The sequence below is a fragment of the Phyllostomus hastatus genome, unplaced genomic scaffold, assembly GCF_019186645.2.
Source record: "Phyllostomus hastatus isolate PE091 unplaced genomic scaffold, TTU_PhHast_1.1 phas_contig_150, whole genome shotgun sequence".
Lineage (NCBI taxonomy): Eukaryota > Metazoa > Chordata > Mammalia > Chiroptera > Phyllostomidae > Phyllostomus > Phyllostomus hastatus.
Window position 1 is genome coordinate 5,231,907 of NW_025333611.1, and position 25,894 is coordinate 5,257,800.

Below are 25,894 nucleotides of genomic sequence, written 5' to 3' on the forward strand. Positions count from 1 at the left end.
TGCTCACCACGCACCCCGGGAAGTACAGGCACGTTTTAGGGTGCCTGCTCCAACCTGCACATGTGAGATCATCCACACAAAGCCCTTGGCATGGAGCCAGGCCCAGAGTGAACTTTCAATTCCCCTTGAATGCCGGGGATGGGGAAACTGAGGCTGTCCTGGCCGCCGCTTACCGTGTGAGGAGGTGGAGGGTGGAATGGGACTGCAGGGGGAGCAGCTGTGCACCTGGCGTTTTCTCTGCTTGTGACTGAGCAGGGTGGGTGTCAGCCTGGCACAGCTCGCTGGGGCCAGGATGTCGGCCTGAAGGGTCGGCCTGGCAGAGAAGAGAGACGTTAAGTCCTGGTGCTGTCAGTGCGGAGGGGGTCAGTGCTGAGTCCCTGTTCTCACGGCCCTAAAGGAGGCTGGGGGGAGCCTGTCCCAGGACCCGGAGGGGAGAGAACACTTCTTTTTTTTTTTTTAATATTTTATTTATTTTACTTTTAGAGAGGGGAAGGGAGGGAGGAAGAGAGAGAGAGAAACATCAGTGTGCGGTTGCTGGGGGTCATGGCCTGCAACCCAGGCATGTGCCCTGACTGGGAATCGAACCTGTGACACTTTTGGTTCGCAGCCCATGCTCAATCCACTGAGCTACGCCAGCCAGGGCGAGAACACTTCTTGAACAGAGGAGCTGTGCGGGCGAAGCACTGACTGTATTCCCAGCTGGCTGATAAATCCACAAATGAATGAGTGAGTGAGTGAGGGAATGAATGAACGAATGAATGATCGGAGAGGCGCTGTGGCCTCCCAGCGTCACGAGGCAAGGCCCTGACCCTTACCTTGCATCGTGACAGCTGCGCAGTCTACACCGATGCGGATGGAGGTAAACTCAGGCTTCCGGTCCCCTTTGGCCCCCGGCCAGGCAGGAAAGCCGCAAGTGCAGGCCGCTGTCCAGCCCCCATCGGGCACGTCTGAGCGGGTGTTTGGGCCCAGGTCTCCAGGGAAACGGAGCGCGTGAGCCTGAGGAGGGAGGCCGGGGCCGCAGAGGGTACCGGTCTGACGAGAGGGCCCGGAACAAGCCGTGCCGCCCTCACCTGCAGGGCTCCCGGTGTCCAAGCCCAGGCCCACCTGCCCTGTTATTTGTTCAGAATACTCATTGGAAGACTCCACCTGGTTCAACCTGACCGTCTTTCGTAATGCAGACCCCTAATGCCCCTCTGCCGACACCCACCGCTTCCCACTCCTCCGCTTGGGAAAGGCTCTCGCACCCTGCTCCAGCCCCTCCCTCGTCGGTCGGAGGCAAGAAGCCAACGGAACACTGATGGTGAGGTTCAGGTTCACAAGGAGCATGAAAGAGAGGCTCCTTCTGCAGGGCTGTCCCCAGGATTTCTCTGCTACCATCCTCCGTTATGCTTTTGCTTGGGGGAGGAGAAGCGGGGGCCCAGGGTCCAGGCCTCTGGCCTTTTTGCGAATTCCCATCGAGCAGCGGTTCTCGAAGTTCGGTCCGGGGACCTGCAGCAGCATCCCTGGGTCCTTGGTTAGAAACGGAGATTCTCGGCGTCCACCCCCAACCTGCCGAACCGGAAACCATGGGGCCCAGCTCTCCAGGGCACGGGCGGCGCCTGCTCAGGTTTCAGAGCCCCTGCTGCGGGGTGTTCAGCTGGTCCCACCTAGAGGTTCTAGGAAACTCTCGCTTGCCCAGCTGGGTGGTGTCCTTGTCCTCCTGTCTCTAATCCAGCCTCATTATTTCTTGCCAAATGTGAGATCAGATGTTTCCTGTAACAAGTAACGAAAAATATCAACTCACACTCACCCACCCAGGGGAAGGCATTGATTGGCTTGCACGTCCTATTTGAAGAGTCCAGAGGGAGGGCAGGTCTGAGCGTGTGGAGGGAAGCTGGAGCAGGGCTCGGTCACACTGTGATTCTCTCCGTCCTTCTCTGTGTATCAGCTCTATCCGCACACCGGCTTCCCTCATGGCTGCAAAGAGGCTGCCTGCCACCGTCAGGGCTGTGTGCTTCCTAATCTGCTCCAGAGGGAGATGACGCAGCATCGCACAACATCAAGCAGAGCTCACCAGCTTTGCTCTGAATAGACCAGCCCTGAACCAGCCATCTAGCAAGAGGCAGAGGATTGCCCTGATAGGGTTAGGCGCCCCCTTCCTGCCGGGGATGAGAAGAGTCCCATCCAACTCTTACGACCGTTTCAGGCAGGGAAGGGAGGCGATGCTCTGTGTGCAGGGCGAAGGCAGCCAGGATGCCCGAGGCTCCAGGACTGATCAGTCAGCCCTTTTGCTTCTGCCCCACATCCACTCATCCCTGGCTTTCCTGGCCTCCAGAGGAAACACATCCAGGGGCATCTCCCTGAAGCAGGAACCTGTGCATAACACCCCTTGGTAAACCCTTCCGTGGCCCCGGCCGGGTAGCTGAGTTGATCAGAGCGTCATCCCGATACACCAAGGCTGCGGGTTTCATCTCCACTCAGGGTGCGTACTAGAAGCAACCAATGCCTGTGTCAATAATTGGAATAGCAAATTGATCTTTCTCTCTCTCTCTCTCCCCCTTCCTTTCTCCTATTCTCCCTTTCTCTCTCTCAAATCAATTTTAAAAATTTAAAGTAGGGAAAAAAAATCCCCAAACCCTTTGGTGCCTCTTCCTTGCCCTGCACTGTTCGTGCAGCCCTGCTTCTGCACCTGTGTTCTGCCTGGAATGTCGCTGTCTGTCTTCACTTGGTGAACTTGCCCTTCCAAAATCAGCTGGTTGCCGCCTCCTCTGGGAAGCCCTCCAGGACAGCTCCAGGCCTGGTGAACCGCTTCAGCTGCAGGCTTCTGGGTAGCGCAGCCTCCGTGTGCCCGTACCTCTCACCTCTGTATTTGCCTCTGCTGTGGCCTTGGGGAAGGTACCTGTCTGGTCTGTCCGAGGTCGCCAGTCCCTGGGCTTGTCACAGACCAGGAGCTCACATAGTGTTCATTGATGGAATACTAGTTTCATGGCCCCCCGCTGGGCTGAGAACTATGAGACCCCTACTGGGTTCCAGTTGATGACTGATCACTTGGCCAGGTCCCGAGAAAACCGTGAACCCCAAGCTGTTCGCCGCCCCCTTGAGGGTGCCCAGAGGAGCCTCTGATGGGTTCAGGGAGGTGGTCCTTAGTGCTGGAGTTGGGGTGCAGAGGCCCTGAGCTTTGCTCCCAGGAACCCTTAATCCCAGGAGCCTCCTTTCATCCCAGGACGCTGGGGGCACAGGCCTGCTAGGGCTTTCATTACAGACGGGCACAGGTAGCTGCTTCGGCAGCACAGAAAATTCCGTAACACACGGGCTTCGAGTAAAGCATGGGAAACACCGGAACAGGCTGCCTCCGACCCTCCCCTGGGTGTTGATGTGTGTGCTTCCTGTCCCCTTTCTGAGCCCGCGCACTTAGTTACTCCCTGAGTTACTCCCTGAGGTACTAAGACGATGATTTTATTGTCCTTACTATTTTATTTTTGAGGTTGTTATTTTGTTAATCAACCCCCCTGCATTTCTGTCAGAGGCCCCCGCAACCCTGCCACTGAGAGGCTGAAGGGTAAGCATTGAGGTGCACGAAATTAACCCTAGTGAGAACCAAGTCATGGTTTTTTTTTTGTTTGTTTTGTTTTTCGGCTTGTTTTTGTTCTTGTTTTTGCGTCACCAAAAGGCACGAAGACGTGAAACATTTAAAACCAAAAGGAGGGGTTAAAAAAAAAACCCTTTCAAAAAAAGAGGGGAAAAACCAAACCATTTTGCTGGGCTGCATTTCCAGACAGGTCGACGGAACACCACTCGGGTGCTGCGCCGCTCTGGGTGACACCGAGGACTGCTCTGTCCAAAAAAACTTCGCACTTTCTAAGTGCGGCAAGAGGATACCGATTCCCTAGAAGCTCTCATCGGAGTCTACACACGGTTTGTGAAGTGTCGCAGGTTCAGTCCTGGCTTAGAGCAAAGCGTTGGTGCCTGTATTCATGGGAATAAAACCAAAACTAAGTTCGGAGCTTCCCAGCAGCCAAGGCAAAAAAATAAATAAAAAAAAATAAACAAAAAGGGAAGTGTAAGGGGTCCTGGAGCTCTCGAATGGCGGAAGAGGAAGCAAAGGAGCCAGCAGGGTCTCAGGGTCTGTCCTGGTGCTGACCTCGGGGACCAGGGGTCTTGGGGTCCTAGGGTTAAGGGTGTGGTGCGAGGGACAGCTTCGCCGAACAAGGAAGGAAACGCTGGGTTTGACCAGTTCTCACACTGCCTCTTGATGATGGCCGCGGGTGTGTTGGTCAGCCGGCTCTCATTGTTTGTAGGAAGGTGTTTTTTTTGTAGGAGACCCAAGTCACCCAGCCCAAGTGTGACCCTTGCAGGTGACTTTATTTGCTGGAGATTTAACAAGCCCACACTCTTTGGTGTGGCTGTCACTTAACTGCCTCGATGACATTGGAGGTAGAAGTGATGAGTTTCACTTCACAGATGAGGAGGAACTTGGGGAGAGTTGGTGGCTGACCCAAGGTCACGTTGCCAATGAAGGGGCACCACCCGAACGTGGACTCAAGCCCACCACCTTCTCCTTTCCGGCTGCACCCCGTTAGAGCAGGGAGGGGTCAGCCCTTCTGGCCGCCCTGCGGGCGGTGTGTCTGCTCCTTGGTTAGAGGGACTTCCCACCAGCAGGAGCCGGGGGTGTGGGGGATTCTGGGAGTGTCTCCAGGTTTGTGTCACTTCCCAGCTTTCCCCCCCGCCTGAACCCCACTTTAAGGGAAGAGAGAAAGCCTGTTGGCACGGACGAGCCCGGAGGGGCCGAGAAGGAGTGAACCCGAGGAGGAGGCCTTGTGCCGGTCCTCAGGACACGTTTTACTCTGATGCGGTCCCCTGCCCTGCGCTGGGAGCCCCTTGAGGGCTTGGGCCTGGTGGTTCTTCCGGGGCCTGCCACTGGTGGGTGTGGGGTGGGCGTGTACTGAGTGAATGGATGATGAATTAGCAAACGAATGAATGAAGTAATGAATACTCGCCTAAATGACCAGAGGGTTGGAAATCCTGCTTTCTAGTCGGGGACCTGCCACGGTGGTCAGTCACCTCCCCTTTTCGGGCCTCGGTTTCCCTATCCGAGCTGCTCTTTGAGGTCTCGACGTCCTCATGTTCCGAGGTGGCCGGAGCCCCGGGCTCTGGAAGATGGAGGGAGATAGGAGACAGGGGCCGAGATTCTAGAAGGACTTGGGTGGCTTGTGTGTGGCATCTTCTGAGACCCTCGGCCGTGGAGCATGGAAAGGGAGGTGGCGGGCAAGTGAACAGGACGGACCAGAGGGGCAAGAGAGAGTGTCCGCTTGGCTGAAAAGGCTGTTCACTGAACCTGCAGGTATCCATGGCAACTTGGTTTTGCTTGTTCTGGAAAGTGAGTTGCCCCAGCAGCCCCCCTGGGCGTTAGAGCCTCTTGTGAGCGTTGCAGGGGGTGTAGTGCAGACTGCTCAGGCTCCAGAGTGGGGGTGGGGTGGGGAGGGGAGGCCCTGGGGGTCTCCCCATCTCGTGGGCTGTGCGCAAGGCTCATCGTTACTTCGCTTCGTGTTTTCTGCAGATCATGATCGAGTTCTGCCCTGGCGGAGCCGTGGACGCCATCATGCTGGGTGAGTCTGCCTTGGTCCAGCGTGGGGACGGCGGGGGCGGCTCCGTCTAGGGCCGGGTCCTTCACTCCCCCACCTAGGTACTCACCTGGCCCGTGAGCACTTCCCTACTCTGTTCCTGCAGGGGGCGGCCAGGGTTGGGCTCCTGGAGAGAAGGCATTTCCCCGGTGGGAAGACCAGTGCATCCTTTCAAAGAGCCCGGTGTCCCTGAGCTGGTCCCCTGCCCCCTTGACCTTCTTGGCTGTGAGACAGACGCCAGGACTCCTTTGCCCAGCCCCACAGCACTTGTGGGAGGTGAAAGGCAGACACTTGGGGGAGGTTCTTTGAAAAGTGGGGACCCCCCCGCATTTTGTAAGAACTTAATGGGGATGTTGTTGTGATGTCCCTTGTAAGCTTAAGCAATGACAAAAATGTATATAATAATCACCGAGGTTGGGGGACAGACACTATATGCCGGTGATAGCTGCTTTCACGTGTATTACCCTCATGTATAAACTCCGGAGTTGCTGTGTTTCCCTCGACCGGACCTGACCCACACGGCAGAGGTTACGGAGCCGGCCCAGGGCCAGCCAGCAGAGCTGAGCTGTGCACCCGGGTCTGGAGGGCCCGGCTCCTAACCGCTGCCCACCCCGCATCACCCACTGCGCTTGCCAACCTGGTGGGCAGGGAGCGAGGAGAAACTGAGAGTCTGGAGCCCCAGGGGGTTAAGTGACCTGTCCAGGACTCTGGGGGTGGGGAGCTCAGGAGAATAGAGGCCCTCAGTACAATGCAGGGCCATTCAGCCACTTTTTTTATGGTAAAGAAGGTGTTGTCCCCGAGTTTATCTCCGTGATGTCTCTGGTTTGTGGCAGCCCTTCTCCCCCTGAGCTGTGGAGATGCTGGCCTTCCTTGCCGAGTCCCTTGCTACTCCCAGAGTCCCCAGGTGAGGGACAGGGTAGGGGTCCTTGCGACATGGCCCTCAGGGACGCCCCCTCTGAGCAGAATCCTGCCCTTGAAGCTTTTTATTGTTCTGGGCAAAATCTAACAAGATAAAAATGGCGGTCTGGTGTCAGTTCAGATTCTTTAGGTTGTAAGGAGACTGTTCAAACTGGGCTAGGGGAAAAGTAGATGGTGGGAGGGGGAATTTTCATAATTAACTGAAAAGTCCAAGGGGCTGGCTTCAGGCATAGCTTGATCTAGGAGTTTTTACAGAAACTGTCAGAGGAGCTCGGTTTCACCTTCCACTCTCCAGCAGCACCACTGCCACCAGCTCCTGTCGGCCTCCAGACCTTTGTGTCTGCAGGGTCCTTGGCCTGGCATGGCCTTCTCTCCTCTCAGACACCTCTTCTTCCTTCAAGACACAGCTGGAGTGTCCTTTCCTCTGGGGACCCTCCCGTTCCCCACTGCGAGGGGGTAGCCGCCCATCCTGCCCTTCTGTGCACCCGAGCCCTACTCTGCGCCAGCGTTGCTCACCATTCCCACGCCCCTCCCGTGTCCCCGCACTGAGCACGGAGCCGGACACGGAGTCAGCGCCGCTCAGTCCTGCTCACAGCACCGGCCCTGCCTCTCAGGAGGGATGTGTTTACACACCCGAGCTCCGAGGCCAGACCTGCTGGCTTGAATCCCAGCCCAGATCCGTGACTTGCTGTCCCTGTGACCTTGAGCAGGTGACCCGACCTCTCTGAGCCTCAGCTTCCTCCTCTGTAGAATGGGGCAGTAAGGGTGCCTGCTCCATCAGGCTGCCGTGGGGAGGCAGTAGGTAACACGTGAGGTGCCGGACGTGAACCCGGCGCACAGTGAGTGCTCGGTGATTTTGTGTTTCTTGCCCCTGCTGAGCGCCTGACACAGCGTGGCCTGCGGCGAGCGCCTGCTGAGCTGACAGCAGTTCCCTCTGTTTCCAGAGCTGGACCGAGGCCTCACTGAGCCCCAGATTCAGGTCGTTTGTCGCCAGATGCTTGAAGCCCTCCACTTCCTGCACGGCAAGAAGGTCATCCACCGGGACCTGAAGGCCGGCAACGTGCTGATGACCCTGGAGGGCGACATCAGGCTGGGTAAGCGCGGCTGCCGGTGTCGGGCGGTGGGGGGGCAGGGGGCGTCTGCCTGCGGGTATCGCCATGGCCTCTGCGGGCAGGAGGGCGCGAGGGTGGGGGCCTCACTCTGCGGCCACCCAGGAAGCGACGGCCCCCATCCACATACAGCTCCCGTGGGCTCTCAGGGGACGGTGATTTTGTCCCCCAGGGACCTCCACAGTTGTGACAACTTGGGGAGAGACACTGGCATCTAGTGCGTAGAGGTGAGGGATGCTCTGCCTCCGAGAGCGCCCAGGACGCGGCCCCTGGATACCAGAGTGGCTGTGCCCACGGGCCCACAGGGGGTGATGCCGGTCCTGCCCGTCACTGTTGTCCCTGACCGACCGAGAGGACCCAGCGAGGGGCCAGAGGGCGGGCCAGGCCTGCGCCCTTTCCCGGAGAGGAGCCGCACGTCGGGGCTCAACTCGGAACCTCATTTTTTTATGTCTCCTCTCTCCCCGGATTTTTTTTTCCAATTGCGGAGACGTGCCCCTGACGGAAGCTTTATTATTACCTGAGCCGTGGCCGAGTGGACAGCTCAGGGGCAGGCGGCACCGTGACACCACTGTGCAGCCGTCCCCACCGCCATCTCCAGGGCCGTGGTTTTCACCGTCCCAAACTGAGACTGTCCCCGTTCAACACTCCCTGTGCCCAGACCCAGCCCCCTCCTTTCCCCTCCTTTCCCTGCCAAAGTCACAGCCCTGGACCTGGTGCAAGTGGCAGTCTTTGTCCCTTTGTGGCTGGCTTTTCTCACCGAGCGTAATGTCCGCAGGGTTCGTCCCTGGCCTAGCACCGCTCAGCATCTCTTCCTGTTTGTTTGTTTGTTTTTTAAGATTTTATTTACTTATTTTTAGAGATGGAAGGGAGGGAGAAAGAGAGAGAGAGAGAAACATCAATGTGCGGTTGCTGGGGGCCGTGGCCTGCAACCCAGGCATATGCCCTGGCTGGGAATCGAACCTGCGATACTTTGGTTCGCAGCCTGAGCTCAGTCCACTGAGCTACGCCAGTCAGGGGCTCTTCCTGTTTTTAATGACTGTTTTAAACAATGTAACGTGCACACACGCCCTGCGCTCCCACCACGCCCGTCCCTGTCCACCCCGGAGGTTCTCACATGCGACTCCTCTCCTTCGGCTCCTGTGTTGCTGAACAGTAGTCCCGTAAAGCGGTTTAAGTAGCGGTTTTTATTGTTTGATGAGAAGTGGTAATGCTCAGTATACAACACTCACATCATACCGGGAAGGTTCAAAGGGGAAAGCCGGGGCGTGCCCCCCCGTCTCGTCACCCCGATGTCAGCCCGGTTGTTGTCCCAGGGACCTCCGCGCCCGCTCTGCTGGCAGGAGGCGTGCAGCCGGGGGCGGGGGGGTGACGTAGCTCCCCTGCTTATCAGCTGGGCGACGTTTAATTTCACTTTCTGTTCACACCCTGCTTCGATGGTGACGCGGTTCACCCATCTGCCGGCCCCCCGTCCTCCCAGCCCAGAAGCGCCCCTGTTGGACTTCCCCTGGCGGTGGCCGTGGTCTGTCTCCGTCAGGGACGTCTGTCTCCTCGCACCCACAGGGCCCTGCACTGCCGTGGGGCCGCTGTGACTGAGCACTGCAGGGACAGTCACAGGGCTGGGACGGAAGGGGCACGGGCTCGGTGGCAGGAGGACTCCGAAGCTCAGAGAGGGCGAGCGCCTGCTGTGGGTCGTGGAGCCGGAGAGGCCGGGGCCGGGCTGGTCCATATCACGGCTCAGGGCAGGGCTGGGCCTTACCAGGCAGGTTTGAGAGGGGTCTGTCCCCGTAGTGAGTGCATCTCAGTCCCCTGGGGGCACAGGTGGCTGGGCACGGCTGCCAGGGTTTCCCATGCGGCAGTTCTGGGGTGGGGCCCAACCACTGTGTTTCTCCCCGGCTCCCCCCACCCCCGGGGCCACTGGTCTGGGGCAGCCTCACTCAGAGAACCCCTGCTCGAGACCCTCCCGCCCCGAGCGTGGCCGCTGGCAGCACTGTACCACCCGGGAGCTTGTTACAAGGGCTGGTCGTCCCGAGCGTGGGGTGGGGTCTGCCCTGAACAGCAGAGAGAAAGGGCTCCTCGCCTGGGACATGAGCCAGGCCGCACCTCCCGCTCGGTGTCCCAGGCTGCTGTTCCTCCTCCTTGTTCCCTCTTGGAGCTGGAGGGGTTCAGAGCAGACACTCTGGACCTGAGAGACCTGAGTTCAAATCCCAAGGCAGCTTCTAGCCCTGTGTGACCTTGGATGAGTCACCTCATCTGCTGCCCGTCCGTTTCTTCATCTGTAAACCGGGGTGATACTAAAACCTCCCTCGGACAGTGTGTCACCAGGTACCAGGACACAGCTGTGTGCTAAGCTCCAGCGCCTACTTGGGCCAGGCCCTGTGCTGGCCTCTGGGGCGGGCAGAACGAGGCCCCGGTCCTCCTCCTGCCCAGAGTTCCCAGGCGTGGAAGAGACTTTGGTGAGAGAGTGGCTTGAGCTGAACTGTGCGAGGTGGGCGGGTATCTGCCAGGTACACCAGCTTGGGCCGGGCAGTCCAGCAAGGGGGAGCCCAGTGGGCAGAGGCACGGGGGCGAGAAACAGGTTTTGGGGGGAGTGATCATAAAAGTAACAACACACCTTTGTTGGGTTTATGAAGCTCCCGCTATTAGAAGAGGCGCTTTCTGGGCGTCAACTCATTTTATCAGCACTCCAGGGGAGGGGTGTGTGTGTGTGTACACACACGTGTTACCTAACACAGGCAAGGACACTGAGGCCCACAGTGCACTAAGATACCCAAGATCAAGGCTGGACTCCGGGAGGAAGTAGCAGAGTTTGGTCTCCCCGACGTCACAGCTGCCAGCGGCCTGACTCAGCCCAGGGTAGAGCGTGGTTGGCCAGGGAGGGGCTGGGTCAGGGAGCACCCGAGGGCCCGCGAGGACCCGGGGCAGAGGACAGCCTCGTGTGCTCTGGGGAGTTCAAGGCTCAGCCTGGGAGAACTGATCACTCTCGGCAGAGGCAGAACACAGAAAACCTGGGCCAGGACCAGCCCCGGGGCGGGACCGGGGTGGGGAGAGAGCCCCGGCAGCCTCGGGCTGAGACGTGCCCACTGGGGTCCTCGTTTCCCACGCTGCCCCCCGTCCACAGCCCTGGAGGGTGCTGAGGTGCGGGCCAGGCCCCAGGACCCCGCTGCGGACCCAGCAGGGGGTGGATGGGAGCAGACGGGTGCATCTGGTCTCCAAATGGCTTGGCACAGGCGGCCGAGAACACCAGAGAGCCAATTAAGAAGGGAGAATGTTCAGGGAGAGTTGACTCTGTGTGACTTGACGGAATTGTCACTGGCGCTGGAGCCTTGGGGTAGGCACCTCCCGGGGCCTGTTGTTCTGTTTAAGACAATCACCCCGCTCCCCCGCCCCCTGGAATCTGCCCTGGTGGAGGAGGCCTGTCTGACTCTTCCTTGCTTCCCGGGACCCTGTTGGGCCCCTGGAGGCATCCCCTCCCCGAGTCCTTATGCAACGCAGCGGGGGCAGGAGAGAATCGATTGCTCAGCAGATCTCCCTCCCAAGCAAGGGCCTCACCTCGAGGGAGACCGTGCCTGTGCCTCCCGACAGCGTGCTGCAAATAAACAGGAAGCGGCTGGGTGAGCGGAGTGGAGCAGAGCGGGGGCTCTGAACACAGAAAGGCCTGGTTCGGATCCTGGCGCCTCCACTCCCGAGCTGGAGGAGCATGGCGGACTGTCCAAACCTCAGTTCCTCCCTCTGTGCGATGGGTACAACCCCAGACTGACCAGCCTCACAGGGCTGTTGTGGGGCGTCACGTGCACAGCCCGGGGGCTCGGGGTTACAGCTCTCCTTGCTGCGAGGCCTTTCGTGTCTTCCTTGTGTCAAGTGTGTACTGGCGTCCGGGGGGTCAGGCTTCCTCGGCGGTGCGTTTGATGGATGCCAAGAGAAGCCACGTCGCCGCTCTGGGCGGGCGAGGAGCTGTTCTCCACGGCAGCCGGGAGTCCGTTCGTGCAGAGAGGAAAAGGAGCGGTGCCTGCCTCCCGACACAGTTGGGATGTTAAGTGGGGTGTGGACTCGGAAGTCCAAAGATCCGTGTTCTTGTTCTGGGTTTGCCGCTTGGCATCGGGTGCCCCTGGGCAAGTCAGCTCATAAGCCCCCGTTTCTGAAACGTAGGGGAGGGTAACGGCTGCCGCCTCGCTGGTGTGATGGGTGGGTGGGTAAGCCAGAGCCTGCCGAGCGCCTGTGGGTGCGCAGCGCACGTGGTGGGGGCCCAGCAGCATGAGGTTTCTTTGCCCGGCGGAGGACTGTCTCAGAGCAGCTGCTGTGGGAAGTCTTGTTCCCTGTTCTCCGAAGACCCCCGTTCCTCTCCCCAGATGGGCTTCTGGGACGGTGGGAGGTAGCTTCCCAAGTCGCCTCTCAAGTTCTAAGCAGAGGCCTGCGCTGTTCTAAAAACCAGTGCCCAGCACAGAGCCTGGCACAGGGTAGGTGCTCAGTACCTCGTAGCTTCCAGCATTTCATGACTTGACCCGTTCACGATTTCTGCAGGGTCCCTAACCCCCAAAGGCCTGCGCTATACATACAGGAAACCTAGCAGGTGGGCCCACCTGGACCTCAACCCAGAATTCCTCTTTGCTGCCGCCAGCTGGCTGGGGTCCCAGTTCTTCCACTGTGGCTCCCATGCACGGATCCAGTGGTCAGTATGTAGTAGTTCATTCAGTCCTCGACTGTGGCTGATGGCAGTTTACCGAGGAGGGATTTGGCAACCAGAGAGGTTAATTCATTTGCCCAGGATACACAGCTATAGGAAGTGAGGTTCAGACCAATGCATCTGGCTCCAGAGCCCACGTGGTTAACACTGCCTGTTTTTAGAGAGGTTTTTGGTGGCAAATGATTAAAAAACCCTCCCCTATGACCAGGAAGATGCAACAATGTGTGTTTATATTACATGCAACGGGTCTGGGGAAGAGAGGCTGCTGGTTGGGTGTCGGGGGCAGGGGGGGCTGTACCCCATGACACAGATGCTGCGCAGACGCCCTCCGGTGTCCATGCATGTGGGTTAGGCTCTCAGACCCACCCCCTCCCCAAAGCTAAGGCCACGGTCTAGTTTTTTTTTTCCCAGCCTGGCCTGCAGGATGAGCCGAACCTTACCATTTCAGATCTGAATCAAGAATCCCACGCAGGGCTCTGATTGGCCCAGCTTGGCTCAGGGGCAGATCCTTGGGCCAATCAACGAGGCCCAGGGAGGAGGGCTTTTCTGATAGGCCCAGCTTGTGGTCAGTGTGTGGGGATTGGGGGCGGGGCCACAGGCAATGGGGAAGTCCCTGGGCCCCTCCCAGAACAGTGTGGTTGGGGTGGGCAAGGTGGTGCTCCAGGAGAGAGGGCTGGGACTCGGCCAGAAAAACAAGCAGTTGTCCACCGTGAACTGGCACAGCCTTTTGGTCTAAGAGAGACTCAGAGGAAGGGCAGTGAGTGAGGCAGCAGTGTTGAGAGGTGGGCAGCAAGAACAAAGGACCCAATCTGTGATGGGGGCCCGGGAGGAAATAGGAAAATAAGGGTGATGGAGGGAGAGAAGAGGGCCGATGCAGGCAGTGAGGGCAGGGAGTGGAAACGGGAATGAATGGGAGAACAGAGGCATCATTGGTGGCCATGCGAATCAGTAGTTTCATTGGGTAGCTGCCTAGGAAACAAAAGAAAATAAAAAGGGATCAGAGAAGCGAGTGGAGCAGTTCTTTCCGTCTTCCGTTTGGCCAGATAATACGGTCACTGTGTGATAGATGAGGAAACCGAGGCTCAGAAAGATGAGGCCGTTTGTCCCAGATCACGGTAGAGCCTTCTCACTTCCCTGCCTGGTGCTATTTCTGTGACGCCAGCAGAGGGTCCCGATTGTTTGGAGAAGTCGCGTGGGTGCCCAGGGGAAGCCTTCCTCTTTTTTTTTTTTTTAACATTTTAGTTTTATTTATTTTTAGAGAGAGGAGGGAGGGGGGGAGAGAGAGAGAGAGAGAGAGAGAGAAAGAGAAAGAGAGAGACATCAATGTGTGGTTGCTGGGGGTCATGGCCTGCAACCCAGGCATGTGCCCTGACTGGGAATCGAACCTGAGACACTTCGGTTTGCAGCCCGCGCTCAATCCACTGAGCTACGCCAGCCAGGGCAGAAGCCTTCCTCTTAACGGGCTTGGGCCTGGCACTGGCTGCTATAACCTGATGTCAGGGGTTGGGGGGTGGGCTGGGATTCCAGGCTGGAGGGTGTGAGCCTTTGCTTTCTCCTGTGGCCACCCCAGGTTGAGCAGGTCCCAGGCCTCCTCTAGGCCTCACTTCCCTGTCTGCCACGGGGGCCTGGCTCGTGTTTGTCCACAGGTCCCTTCTGGCACTATGGACGGGACAGTTGGTGCCGTGCAGGAGGCCCAGCATCCCAGCCTCCCCCCTCCACGGGCTGGTAGGAGCACCCTCATCATTGTGACAGCCGGACCACCCCCACCCAATTCCAGACACTTCCCAGGGCACATGGTGCCGCCCTGGGTGAGGCCCACCTGGAAGTTTCTTAGACCAAGAATTCAAGGGTAAGGCCTGACCGAGCTGGACCTCGGACTCACCTGATTTGGGGTGAAGGGTCCAGGAGAGGAGGGGGGTTCAGAACTGCAGTTGGACAGTGGTTCGGCCCTAAGTGGGCTGGCATTGTCTGGGAGAAGCCTCCCCTTGTTTTGGTTTCTTCTGTTGCTTGCAGTTGAGTGGACAGACAAGAGAGGCTCATGTGTCTTCAGACAGTCTGATTTCATTGCTCGTGTGATAACATAATGCATTTTACTGTGAATGTAATTTTCTGATTATACAGGTAATATTGTTATGTGCCTGTGTGGAAAGATATATGCATGATATTTATTGCAGCAGTGTGTATAGCAGCAGGAAGTCAGAAATGATTCAAGGATACTCCAGCAGGGGGTTAAATAGGCTATGATACTGTCACACGATGGAATGAATCTCAGCTTTGGAGCAGAAAATGTGTGATCTCTTGTAAAGATGTCCAGTTCGCCCTTGAAGGACACGGCTCAGAAAGATGCAGGTCCCTGTAGACATGGGTTTTTTTTTTCCCAACTAGTACAGTTGGCCCCTCAGATCTGCAGGGTTTGCATCTGCAGATTCAACCGATCACAGGTAGAAAGCCGTGTCCCCACCCACGGATTGAAGAGTGTTCACAACTACTGTTTTCAGTCGCAGCTGATCGAATCCACAGATGCAAAGGGCTGACTGAAACCTCCAAAGCTATGTGTGGACTTTTGACTCCGCCCCTACCCCCTGAGTTGTTCCAGGGTCAAGGGTATATGCCCACCGAGACGAGGGAAATCATGTTGTCCAGCACTGTGTGTAATCTGATTTCGTTCTTTAACGGTAGCAGGTGCATGAAAGTGATATCATTTTAACCACTTATATCGCATATCAGGGAGTGTGGGGATAGATACCATGCTGTCTATACATAATTTGGAAGGAGCAGACCCACAGAGAAGGAAGTTAACCTCCCTCCCAGTCTCGCCAGGAGACATCACCGTAGTCCTCCTTCCGGTCTTCTGTGCACGCGAAGGTGGGACCACCCGGTGGCAGAGCACAGTCTGAGTGTCACGCCTGTCCTTAGAGCTGGGTGACCGTCTATAGGTTACTCAGTCTCTCTAAACTTGAGTTCTCTCATCTGTACGTTTCCCTGCCCACAGGGTCATTGATAGGGAGGCTGTGCATAGGAAGACATACGCAGATGTGATCCAAAATGTATACAGAGGCAGATGAGATGCAGAGGACTGTGTATGCAAATGACATGCAGATGATATGCAAAACCAGCTATAAATGAGATGCATAAGTCTCTCCGCACAGTGCCGTACGCCTAGAAATTCTCAGTACATACTAGGTTTTGTCAGATAAATGCATATTAGATAAACGTCGGTATTGTAGTATATATACAGTTTTCTCATCTGCTGCTTTTTTAAATTGATAATATCAGGGTGTTTCCTCCCAAACCTTAACTATTTCTCAGAAGCGTGATTATTTAATGTTTTTCTTGCATTCTGTCACGTGCATCAACCATAATGTACCTTTGAAACCCCAAAAGGTGGATGTTGAGGTTTCTCACGAAGCTTCCCATGCTCCTCGCTGACGAGGGGGCCCTGGACACGTGTGTTCATGGAGCTGAGTCTCTGTCCGTGGTGTCCGTGGGCGGGGGGTGGTTCTCGGAAGCAGAATGTCGGGTGTGCGCGGCGTTTCAGGCTTTCTTTCGAGAAAGCCTGGGGCCGGCGTGCCCGCCGCGCTGGTTGTGCCACTTTCCGGCCACCACATCCTGGCCCCCACCGGGTTTTCAGAAAAGACGAGGCGAAAGTAAACACCCAGAAAACCATATGCACGTCAGCGTTTTAAACCCTGAAAGCAGTGCACACGCACTTTATTAAAGACGTCTTAAAGAGTAAAAGTGCATGAAGCAGAAGGACGTAAGGGGCCTCGGTGCGCTGCCCCCACCCAGGTCCCGCTCCCGGGAGGTGGTCGCCGTTCAGCTTGCCGGGCAGCCTCCAACCCCGTGTCTGTGTGTCGGTGTCCATGTCCGTGTCCGTGTGCAGGGGAGGGTGCGTGCGCACGCACAGCAGCCGTGTCGTTCTTCTGAGGTGCCGCCGGAGTCACGCTCCACGTTCTGTGATGCGCGTCGGTCGGTCGCAACTCGCTGGGGATGCCGTGTTACGGACAAAGTCCCACGCTGGTCCATAGACGCCGACCTCATTTCCTTTTTCAGGGCTGCCTACTATTCCACGGCCTGGGTGAGCCCGCGGTTGTCTCCCCACTCCGGTCCAGGGTCCAGGAGCCGCTCAGTTCATGTTCAGTGTTTGCCCCTCCTGAGGAATGCTGGCATAAGCCTTAATATATACTAGAATACATACTATAATTCTGGTTTGGGGGATCTGTTTCTAAAGAGAATTGCCGTCAAACGTGTTTCTTTAAGCCCAGCATCGTCATGTCCCCCAAAGACACAGGAGTAGAGGCATTCTCGCAGTCTGGCTGCTCTCGTGTTCATTTGAGGGGACCCCACTGAGCGCGTCAGGTGCCGGGTGCAGTGGGCAAAAAGCTGGCATGGTCCCTTCCTTATGGAAATGACAGTTTGTGGAGAGAGCCCCCCTCCCCTCCCTGCCCACTGCTGCCCGTCTCTGAGGCTTGCTTGCAAATGGGAGAAGGAGACTTTTCATCCCAAGAGGCGGCCTTGAGCTGGCAGAGGGCAGCCAGCCAGCCTCCTGGTGGAGAGTAACCCCCAGGCAGGCCGCCCCCTTCCGGGCCAGGCCCCATCCTGTGGGGCAGAAGGGGAAGTAGCAGCTACCCAGAAAGCCAGCGGCTCTTGCCTCAGGGGGCCCCTGGGGATGTGGAGACCGACCGGGTGTCATTGTGAAAGTGAGCGGTTTTGGCTTTTCCTGTCCCTTCTTTGGAAGGGACCAGCAGGGCGTGGTGGGGCGTGGCCGGGCACGGCTGCTCCCTGCCAGAGCCCCACTCTGGGTCTGAGAGGCCGGCATGGTTCCCAAAGGGTTTCTGGAAAGATTTCCTGGGTGACAGGCCATCCAGTGTCGGTGTGGGCAGGGCAGCTGGGGCCCGGGCGGACCCCGCGGGGAGGCGGTGAGCTCAGCTGCCCGTTACCCGGAAGCCTGGCGGGGGCGGGGCGGGGTGGGGGGGGTGGGTGACTCACGCAGGGCATGGGGCAGGGAGCAGCAGGGCTGCGTCCTCACCTGGACTTGCACCTCGCCCTGCAGCGGCTGGGTGGTGTTGGGGCTCTGCCCTGTTCCCCGTCCCGGCCCTGCGGGGCCTCCTCAGCTGACCGAGCAACTGTCTAGTTAGCAGGTGGGGCTTGGGGCCTCGGGACCTCAGCCTTGACCCAGCCTAGAAATCTCAGGCGACTGGCTCAGGTGCCGGGAACGTTTATCGAGGGCTGGGCTTGGAGCTGAGTGCCCTCCGCGTGTGGTGCAGTCTTCACAACAACCCTACGAAGTAGTTGTACAGTGTCGTCATCCCCGTGTGAACAGGCAGGGAACGTGAGGGTCAGGGGTTTGGTAGCTGTCTCCCGGACCTTGACCTCCTGGCTGCAGTAGCTGCCACCCCCGCAGCACGCTCCGCGGCTTTGCCCCGCCTTCTCCCTCTATCGTCCTCCTCACAGCCCTGAACCGCAGCTGCGTGTCTCCATCCGGGGAAGAACAAGCCACAGGAGGGTGAGGAGTGTGGTTCATCCCTGCACCTAGGACAATGCCTGGCACGTAGTAGATGTTCAGTTAATGTTTGCGGAATGAATGACTGGTCTGGAGGCGCTCAGCTGTCTTTCCTCCATTCCCTCCTTTTCTCCCCACCGGCACTCTGGAGGTCACGCCCCCTCCCCCCAGCCTCCCCTGGCCCCGCACTCCGGCCTCCCCGTCGCTTACACAGTTATGAGTATCAGGTGCTTGCTGGTGTTCACCTGAGTGCATCTGCTTCCCCTAGTAGCCTGTGAGCTGCCCGAGGACAAGGACTTAGTTTGCTTTGGCCCCCACAGTAGTCTCCGCCCCAGGCTCCTGGTGGCCCCCGTGTGGACAGGGAGAGGAAGGGGCCAGTGAAATAAATACAGGAGCTGAGATGGGGCCCCGTTTCCTTGTGTTTGGGGCCCCACTTGTGGCCCTGGTTTGAGATCCTGAGTGATGGAACACAGCCACTGTCACCACCTGTCCCAGCCAGCTCGTCTTGGGGGGACTCGGGCCGTGCACACGACTTTGCAGTTTCTAGCGGCAAAGCCCAAAGCAGGCCGTCACCTGTTCTCTCGGGGTATCGCTTCCTCCTGAGTTTATTTTTTAATCAGGATGAAACTTTGGCCCGGAGCCCAGAGCACGGGGGAGCGGGAGCTCCTCGGTGGCGCTGCATCCTGCCCCGCACCCCTCGGTGGTGGTGCCGGGCGTGGGTTTGAAGAGAAACGTATTTACTGCTTGTCGGTGCCAGCATCGTGCCCGTTCAGCACAGCACGTCGAAGGGACTCAGAAAAGTGGAAGGAACCGCGTCCAGTCTCACCCACCGCCCACAGGCGGCCGTTTCCCCAGTTTGCTGATTTCTTCCCGGTCCCTCCAGCATGTGTTTTTGCCCTGTTTCTGGGGAGGGAGGAAACGCCACATAATTTTGACCATGCAGTACAGTCAACTGTGCATCTCCCCTTTCCCGCTTAACCTTATAAGTATGTAAGTGAAATGCTAGTATTGTTAACTATTAAAGTATCTACTTATATGGTAAATATTAATGTTAACTACATACTAAATGTTTAATATTGGTAAGTATAATTTCACATTAAAATATGGAATAAGTGACTTCACTAATTTTAATGACTGTGAAATATTCCATCATATGGGGTTCTTTCCACTTTTCTTAACCTGTCCGGTTGTTTACTGTTTACCTTTTCTTACTTACCTCTCCTAGTTTCTTAGTGTGTGTGTGTGTGTGTGTGTGTGTGTGTGTGTGAGAGAGAGAGAGAGAGAGAGATGTCTTAAATTCTTTCAGAAAAGACAGGGTGTGTTCCGTATTGTGTGTCAAGCATTTAAAATCACTCCCTGAGCTTTGCTCAGTGCCCGTGTTGTAGCCGGTGAGGGGCACCCGAGGTGCGGTTATTGTCAGTCAGAACTGCCGTCTCCAAGTGAAGAAGTTACAGTGGTTTTTACTTTGTCACTCTTACCGTGGCGCTTTGGTGAGAGTGGTTAGACGTCATTCTTGCTTATACTTAAGATTATTTTATGAGGGTAGATTCCTAGATTTGGAGTTGGAAGAATCTGGATCTTCTGAAGTTTCTTGCAATTTATTGTCAAACAAGCTCCTTTGCCAAAAGACTCTTCAGTGTATCCTCTTATTAGCAAGTGGGAAAGTGTGTGTCCCCATGCGCCCCGACAGCGGCAGAGGCACATCTAGTGACCGCTGGTTTGTGACACAGAAGGTGGCATTTGGTCGTCGCTGCGGAACGCATGTCCCCGAGTCCACGCCCCGGGGCTGTGGGCGGAGGAATGTCCGTGGAATATGTTATCGGGGATTTTTGTCTTGCAGCTGACTTTGGTGTGTCTGCCAAGAATCTGAAAACTCTGCAGAAACGAGATTCCTTCATCGGAACGCCTTACTGGTGAGTTGGGTAGCTTCTGGCCCCAGGAGGGTGGGGGTGGGGGGGTGACGGCAGACCGGCCTCCGCCACCGCCTGGCGCCGTGACCTGGGCCCCGTCGCTTGGCCTCCTGTGCCTCAGTTTCCTGACCTGAAAAATCAAGGACCTCGTGGCTCCCACCAAATGGGTGGTTGTGAGGAGTAAATGGGGTGATGCATGTAGAAAATGCTCCATTAGTCACGCTTTAGCTGGGACTCCTAAAAAAATGGTTCCATTCTTGATCCGTTTAACAAGGGCAGAGTACGGGGCTGGGGCTGTGAAGACCAATAATGAAGTTCAGTTCCTACCCTCCCGTGCAGTTTCCCCGGCCTTCTCTAGGCTTCGGTGTTTCCTCTTCCAAACTGTTACTTAAACAAAACAAAACAAAACACCCGTAAAACTCTTTCGTTCCGTTTCACGCCTAACTGCTTTCTGGTTTTCCTGTGCATTAATTCCCATTGTGGAGGTGGGCTCCTTGCTTGCTTGCTTTTTACTCATTCTTTTCTCTCTCTCTCTCTCTCTCTGCCCTCTTATACCTCTCCCTCTTTTTCTCTCCTATCCCTGCTCTCCACGCTGTTGTATTTTCTCCACTGTCCTTCCTGCCCCCAGTTTTTTCTGGGCCCCTTCCCCCCTGCCCCCGCCCACCCTCCCAGGACTCTGAGTTCTGGACTGTGGCTGCCACCTGGTGGTAGGCATCGGGAACTGCAGCAGGCCTTGGCGGTGGAGCCGCGTGGAGGGCGTCTTTCTGAGTGAAGACCACCAGCAGGAAGACAGTGGGATGGACAGGAAGGCGAATCGTGATGCGGGCAGCCCCCGACCCTGGCCCGCGCTGGTCCTTGACCCTGAGTCTCCGAGAAGCGCCCGGGAGGCCAGGTCCTCAGCCCTCTGTTGTCCCCTGGTTGGTTCAGGATGGCCCCCGAGGTGGTGATGTGTGAGACCATGAAGGACACCCCGTACGACTACAAGGCCGACATCTGGTCCCTGGGCATCACGCTGATCGAGATGGCGGAGATCGAGCCGCCGCACCACGAGCTCAACCCCATGCGGGTCCTGCTCAAGATCGCCAAGTCGGAGCCCCCCACGCTGCTCACGCCCTCCCGGTGGTAAGGAGCAGGGCGGGGCCGGAGGGCCAGGGGGGCCGAGACGCGCTGGCCTGCAGGGCCGGGCGAGCTGGAGGGCCTTTCTGAGCTCCCGGGCCCTCCTTGCCCCGCCCTCCCTCTGTGCAGGGCGGCCTGGGGGCTCAGAGAAACCGGGTCCCGCTGTGGGAATAAGGGCCCGAGAGAGCTCTGCAGCCTCAGGCTGGGACTCGGGGCTCCGGTCGGAGCCCTGGCACTGCAGTGCTTTGCTCTGTGGCCCGAGCAAGCCCCTGCTCCCCGGGTTCCCATGCCCCCCCGCCTGTCTGGGGATGTCCGTGGTGAGAAGTTCACCTCGAAGGCCTCGCCGCCTCCGCCTTCCAGCCCGTGAAGGGGCCCTTTGTCCTGTGGTGGTGGGCTTGTCTGGGAGGCGCGGGACTCCCGGGAGAGTGGGGTCTGGGACACGTGGCGTCCTCTCGGCCCTCGCCCCGCTCTGAGCTCTGAGCTCACTGTGGCCCCTCCTCCCAGGTCCGCGGAGTTCCGAGACTTCCTGAAGACCGCCCTGGATAAGAACCCAGAGACCCGGCCCAGTGCCGCGCAGCTCCTGGAGGTGAGTGGGTGGGTCCCCTCTCCCAGGGCTGCCTGCCCCCTGCCCTGGCCCTGTCCCTTCCTCTGGACGAGATCAGCTGTGACCTCGGAGCCGATGTGTTGTTCCTCGCCCAGCCTGGGGGGCAGCGTGCACAACCATCCCTTCCCCCACCGACGCCCCCTGGCGGGGGGCTGCCGGGCAGGAAGTCCCCAGAGCCCTGTCCTCACAGAGCTGACGATCCAGTGGGGGCGACGGGGCGGACTAGCAGACACCCACACGTGACCGGGGGACGAGGGCTTTACAGCTCGGGTGGGTAGCGGGCCTGGGAGGGGTCGCTCTCCTCGGAAAGGGCTCCCCGGGGGAGCAGGGAGCCAGGCCAGGGCGGAGGCCAAGGCCCGGGACGTTGGCGTGAGCGGCCCGAGGCGGGAAGAGCCAGGAGGCCCGGACGTGGGAGCCGGGGTGAGGGCAGGGGGGTGGGGGGTGACATCGGGGCGGTACGGGGTGCCCACCCCCGACTCGATGGGTCACAAGGAGGACACGCAGGGCTCGGCGGGTCGCAGTCACCACTGTGACCCGTTACAGCAGGAGGGTGCAGCGGAAAGGCGTGTGGGAGGGGACCCGGCTCCAGCTTTGAGTTGTGTGGGGACACACACATGGTTCCCCCAGCGCTGGGGTGTGTGCCGTGTGTGAAATGCCTGCCCGCAGGGTGTGCAGCACAGCCACGAGGTGTGTGCACTGGGTCGGAAAGTCCTGGGTTCGAGCCTCAGCCCTGCCCCTCACTGGCCGAGTGGCTTAACCTCTCAGGCTCGGCTCTTGCTGTGAGATGGGATTCTGTCTGTGATCCCCTGGCCAGGCGGCTGCGAGGATTAAGTGAGAAGACACTCATAAGAGCAAAGAGTGTAGCCTCACTGGTAAGCCTGTGTTCACAGAATGCTGGGTGTGTTGAGTTATAAACAGTGGAAGGAAACCAGAGAGAGAAACATCAATATGAGGAAGAAACATCGGTTGGTTGCTTCCCACACGTGCCCCAACCGGGAATCAAACGCACAACCTAGTACGCGCCCTGACTGAGGGTTGAACCCATAACCTTTCAGTTTACAGGACGATGCTCCAGCCTACAGAGCCACTCTGCCAGGGTGACAGCAGTCTTTGTTCAGTTCACTGATGTGTCCTAAGCATCCCAACAGTGCCTGGATGGAGAGGACCGTCGACCAGTATTTGTTAAATGCATTTACTCATTTTTACTTAACACACTGTTAGGTCACCCTTTCTCCATGCCGGGTGCTGTTCTAAGTGTTTAACGTTGACTAATTTAATCATCATAACCGCCCGGTGAAGTAGGTCCTGTTCAGCTCTCCGTTGGACGTGAGACTGGGCACAGAGAGGTTAGGGAGTCTGCACAAGGTCACACAGCTTGTAAGCGACAGAGCTGGGATTCTGATCCTGGTCGTCTGGTTCCAAAGCCTGTTCTCTGGACTGCTCTGCTCTGGGAAGCAGCTTCCGAGTGAATGGAGGAGGGAAGAAGAAACAAAAGAGGAGGCGAGAGAGGGAAGTGGTTGGGAGGGCGGGCGGCAGGATTGAGGGGGAGATGCTGACATGTGTCAATCTTAGGCATTTTCTAAAGCCAGTGTTGGCGTGGGGGACTCCTGGGCTGGCGGCTTCTAAGCACAGAGGAGAAAACAGGCTCAGGATCTTGGAAGGGAAGTCTGTGTGGACGGCCGTAGGGGTCCTGGCCAGAGGGCAGGAGCCAGCTGGCGTGCTGTGGGACATCTTGGGGTTCCCCGCAGAGATGGCACGGAGCAGCTGGTCCTCTTCCTGAAGGAGCAGACGCCTCGGTTCCCCTTGGATCGGGGCCCTCTGCAGGGGTGTGAGCACTATGTGGGGACCCGTGTGCGCGGCCCTGTCTGTCCCCGTGCCGGCCCCACCGGGGCAGTGCCTGGCTGCAGAGTGTCATCTCTCCAATGGGCCTCCGGTTTGGGGGCTGAGGAAATGCTTCTCCTGAACACCCCCCAGAGGTGGTACAGCTGAAGGAAGGGCTGGGGAGGTGGGCTGTGCTTTGGGTCCTGGAGCAGTTGACAAAACTGTGTCCTGGGGCTCATCAGCCAAGGAGGGCCTGCCCCACCTGCCTCCAGCTCTGCTCACCTGTGATCACAGGAGCTCACCTGCCCCTCCATCAAAGGCTTTCCTCCCCATGGCTTCTCCTCCCCCTCGCTTCCTAAGGGCCCCGGGGCCTCTGTGGAGGCAGTGGGGCAGATGGGTCAGGCTCGGGAAGGCGAGGCTCCTGGTGGTGCTGAAGAGCCACTGTTGTGGTCAACATGTAGTGTGCCCTGATGCAACCTGGTATTCCCTGGACCCACCTCATTTATTTCTGCCACGTCCGCTTCAGCCACTGTGGGACGTGCCCTGCGGCTGCTTGCTCGAGTTCCCACGTGTGAGGTTGTGCAGCGCGCGGCTTGGGAACCTCTGGGAGCTGCTTCTCACCCTCTGTTCCAAAAACCTGCACCCTGTGGGGATGCAGGAGGGGACGGGAATGGTGGGGAGTGCAAACTGGTACCTCAGGGGGTTCTGTGTCTGTGATACTGCTGCTGCTGCTGCTGCTGCTGGAGGTAGTGATGGTGGTGGTGGTGGAGGTGATGGTGATGATGGTGGTGGTGATGGAGGTGATGGTGATGGTAGTGATGGAGGTGACAGTGATGATGGTAATGATGAAGGTGGTGATGGTGATGGATGTGATGGTGAAAGTGGTGATGGAGGTGATGGTGACAGTAGTGATGGAAGTGACAATGATGAAGGTGGTGATGGAGGTGATGGTAATGGTGAAGGTAGTGATGGTGATGGAGGTGGTGGTGACAGTGATGGAGGTGATGGTGATGGAGGTGATGGTAATGATAAAGGTGGTGATGGTGATGGAAGTTATGGTGATGGAGGAGATGGTGACAGTAGTGATGGAGGTGATGGTGATGATGGTAATGATGAAGGTGGTGGTGGTGATGGAGGTGATGGTGAAAGTGGTGATGGAGGTGATGGTGACAGTAGTGATGGAGGTGATGATGATGGAGGTGGTGATGGGGGTGGTGATGGTGATGGAGGTGATGGTGATGATGGTAATGATGAAGGTGGTGATGGTGATGGAGGTGATGGTGATGGAGATGGTGACAGTGATGGAGGTGATGATGATGGAGGTGGTGATGGAGGTGATGGTGATGATGGAGGTGATGGTGATGGAGGAGATGGTGACAGTAGTGATGGAGGTGATGATGATGGAGGTGGTGATGGAGGTGGTGATGGTGATGGAGGTGATGGTGATGGAGGAGATGGTGACAGTAGTGATGGAGGTGATGATGATGGAGGTGGTGATGGTAGTGATGGAGGTGGTGATGATGATGAGAAGGTACTGACGATGGTGGTGATGGTGTAGGCAGTAGCTCTCACAGTCTGAGCTGTGATGCTCAGAACAACCATGCTCTCATTCCCAGTGTACGGATGAGCAAGCTGAGGCTCGGAGAGGTGAGTGACTTGCCCAGGTTGGTGGTGGAGGCAGGATTTTATCCCAGGTGGTCCAGCTTTTCGCTGTTCTCCTCTGCCTCCTGTATCAGTAAAGCCTTACTACTGGTCCCACTCAGCCGCCAGACCGACACCTTTAAATGACACTTTCAGTGTCACTTTAACACCTTTAATGTCACTACTCTGCCGCAGCCCTCCAGTGGCTTCTGAAAACAAGGCCTCAGCTTCTCACCCCCGCCCAGGTCCCCTGCGTGCACCACCCTGCCCTTCCCCCTGCGGCCCCACCCCCACCTCCCCCACAGTTCCTGGCGCCTCCGCGTTCTCAGTGTCCCTCCCTCGCGCCAAGCTCAGTCCCGTCTCAGGACCTTTGCACCTGCTCTTCCCTCTGCCTGGAATTTCTCTGCCCAGATCTTTCTCCCTGGCAGGCCCCTTCCCATCCCTCAAGGTCTCAGCTCCAAGGTCACCTCCTCAGGGAGGCCCCTGTGACCACAGACCTAAGTAGCCTCTGCTGCCCAGACTAGGCTGTTCCAGCCTCCTGCTCTCCTGTCACCAGATCTACAGTGACCTTGCTGGTCACTCAGGGGCGGACCTGCAGTCTCCCCCGCAGCTGCAAGCCCCCCGAGGGCCGGGACCTTGGCCTGTCTCCTTGCTCACCTTATGTCGGCACCTGGCACGTCAGGTCTCACCGTGCGGTTGTGGCGGGAATCAGTGAGTCAGTGAGTGAGTGGGGACATGGGAAAGGAAAAAAAGATGCAGTTCTTCACCCCTCCACTAGTTTGGGCTAACTAGGGAGAGTCGTCCGAATGCCCGGGCTCTTGAAGGGGAGTGAGGCCTGCCGTGGTCCGATGTACAAAGTGAGGTGACCAAGTTTGTTGCGGGTGCTGCCTCGTGGCCCCCTACAAATGAACTGATGTAGGTGGACAAGCAGATGAAAACGCCTTTCATAGACTGTCGGTTGCGAATGCGTTTTCAGGCTGCTGGGAAGTTT

General features: G+C 57.7%; 1 protein-coding gene across 1 annotated transcript in view; it reads left to right on the forward strand.

Annotated features, from left to right (window-relative positions):
• STK10 (serine/threonine kinase 10) overlaps positions 1-25,894 on the forward strand; it is an 87,737-nt gene that overhangs the window by 34,056 nt on the left and 27,787 nt on the right. The window contains exons 3-7 of the mRNA XM_045823789.1: positions 5,537-5,585; positions 7,463-7,612; positions 19,652-19,724; positions 20,649-20,843; positions 21,342-21,423. Coding sequence (XP_045679745.1) covers positions 5,537-5,585; positions 7,463-7,612; positions 19,652-19,724; positions 20,649-20,843; positions 21,342-21,423 — 549 coding nt within the window. The remainder of the gene's footprint in view (positions 1-5,536; positions 5,586-7,462; positions 7,613-19,651; positions 19,725-20,648; positions 20,844-21,341; positions 21,424-25,894) is intronic.